Source organism: Charadrius vociferus, unplaced genomic scaffold (assembly GCF_000708025.1).
Source record: "Charadrius vociferus isolate BGI_N301 unplaced genomic scaffold, ASM70802v2 scaffold1745, whole genome shotgun sequence".
In the NCBI taxonomy this organism is placed as follows: domain Eukaryota; kingdom Metazoa; phylum Chordata; class Aves; order Charadriiformes; family Charadriidae; genus Charadrius; species Charadrius vociferus.
The window spans coordinates 7,010-8,160 of record NW_009648480.1 but is presented as its reverse complement, the minus strand read 5'-3'; the positions used below and the strand labels follow the sequence as shown (position 1 = coordinate 8,160).

General features: G+C 59.9%; 1 protein-coding gene across 1 annotated transcript in view; it reads left to right on the top strand.

Moving 5' to 3' along the window:
- Positions 1-905: 905 nt before the first annotated feature.
- The window catches only part of SAE1 (SUMO1 activating enzyme subunit 1), a gene marked incomplete at its 3' end in the record, with an annotated part of 6,922 nt that continues 6,676 nt past the window's right edge, over positions 906-1,151 (top strand). The window contains exon 1 of the mRNA XM_009885677.1: positions 906-936. Within this exon, the coding sequence (XP_009883979.1) occupies positions 906-936 (31 nt within the window). The remainder of the gene's footprint in view (positions 937-1,151) is intronic.

Sequence of the window (1,151 nt, the reverse complement as noted above, 5' to 3'; positions counted from 1 at the left end):
CATAATCCCCTCACAAACCCTCCCCAAACAACCAGAAGCCTCCTCAAAGAACTGCTAGCCCCTCACCCCTCTCCCTAGCCTCCTCCAGACCCTCTCTCCTCTCATAATCCCCTCACAAACCCTCCCCAAACAACCAGAAGCCTCCTCAAAGAACTGCTAGCCCCTCACCCCTCTCCCTAGCCTCCTCCAGACCCTCTCTCCTCTCATAATCCCCTCACAAACCCTCCCCAAACAACCAGAAGCCTCCTCAAAGAACTGCTAGCCCCTCACCCCTCTCCCTAGCCTCCTCCAGACCCTCTCTCCTCTCATAATCCCCTCACAAACCCTCCCCAAACAACCAGAAGCCTCCTCAAAGAACTGCTAGCCCCTCACCCCTCTCCCTAGCCTCCTCCAGACCCTCTCTCCTCTCATAATCCCCTCACAAACCCTCCCCAAACAACCAGAAGCCTCCTCAAAGAACTGCTAGCCCCTCACCCCTCTCCCTAGCCTCCTCCAGACCCTCTCTCCTCTCATAATCCCCTCACAAACCCTCCCCAAACAACCAGAAGCCTCCTCAAAGAACTGCTAGCCCCTCACCCCTCTCCCTAGCCTCCTCCAGACCCTCTCTCCTCTCATAATCCCCTCACAAACCCTCCCCAAACAACCAGAAGCCTCCTCAAAGAACTGCTAGCCCCTCACCCCTCTCCCTAGCCTCCTCCAGACCCTCTCTCCTCTCATAATCCCCTCACAAACCCTCCCCAAACAACCAGAAGCCTCCTCAAAGAACTGCTAGCCCCTCACCCCTCTCCCTAGCCTCCTCCAGACCCTCTCTCCTCTCATAATCCCCTCACAAACCCTCCCCAAACAACCGCGCCCCCCCCCCGCCTCAGTGGAAGGCGCCGGAGGCTGCCGAAGGTGAACGGGAGATGGCGGAAAGACCCGAAAAGTGCCGAAGAGGTGAGGGGATGGACGAGTCCACTTTAGCCGGAAAGGGCGGGGGGGGAGCTGTGCCACTGAGCCCGCAAGGGGAGGTCCCCCACTCCGAGCACACGCCTTGAGGGCGGACCAGGGGAGAAGAAGGCGCTTGAGATGGTTCTCCCGTGGGGGAGCTGGCGTGGGGCCGCGGGGGTGCTCGATGCCTTAGGGTGGATCATCCCGCCAACCCTCCCCCC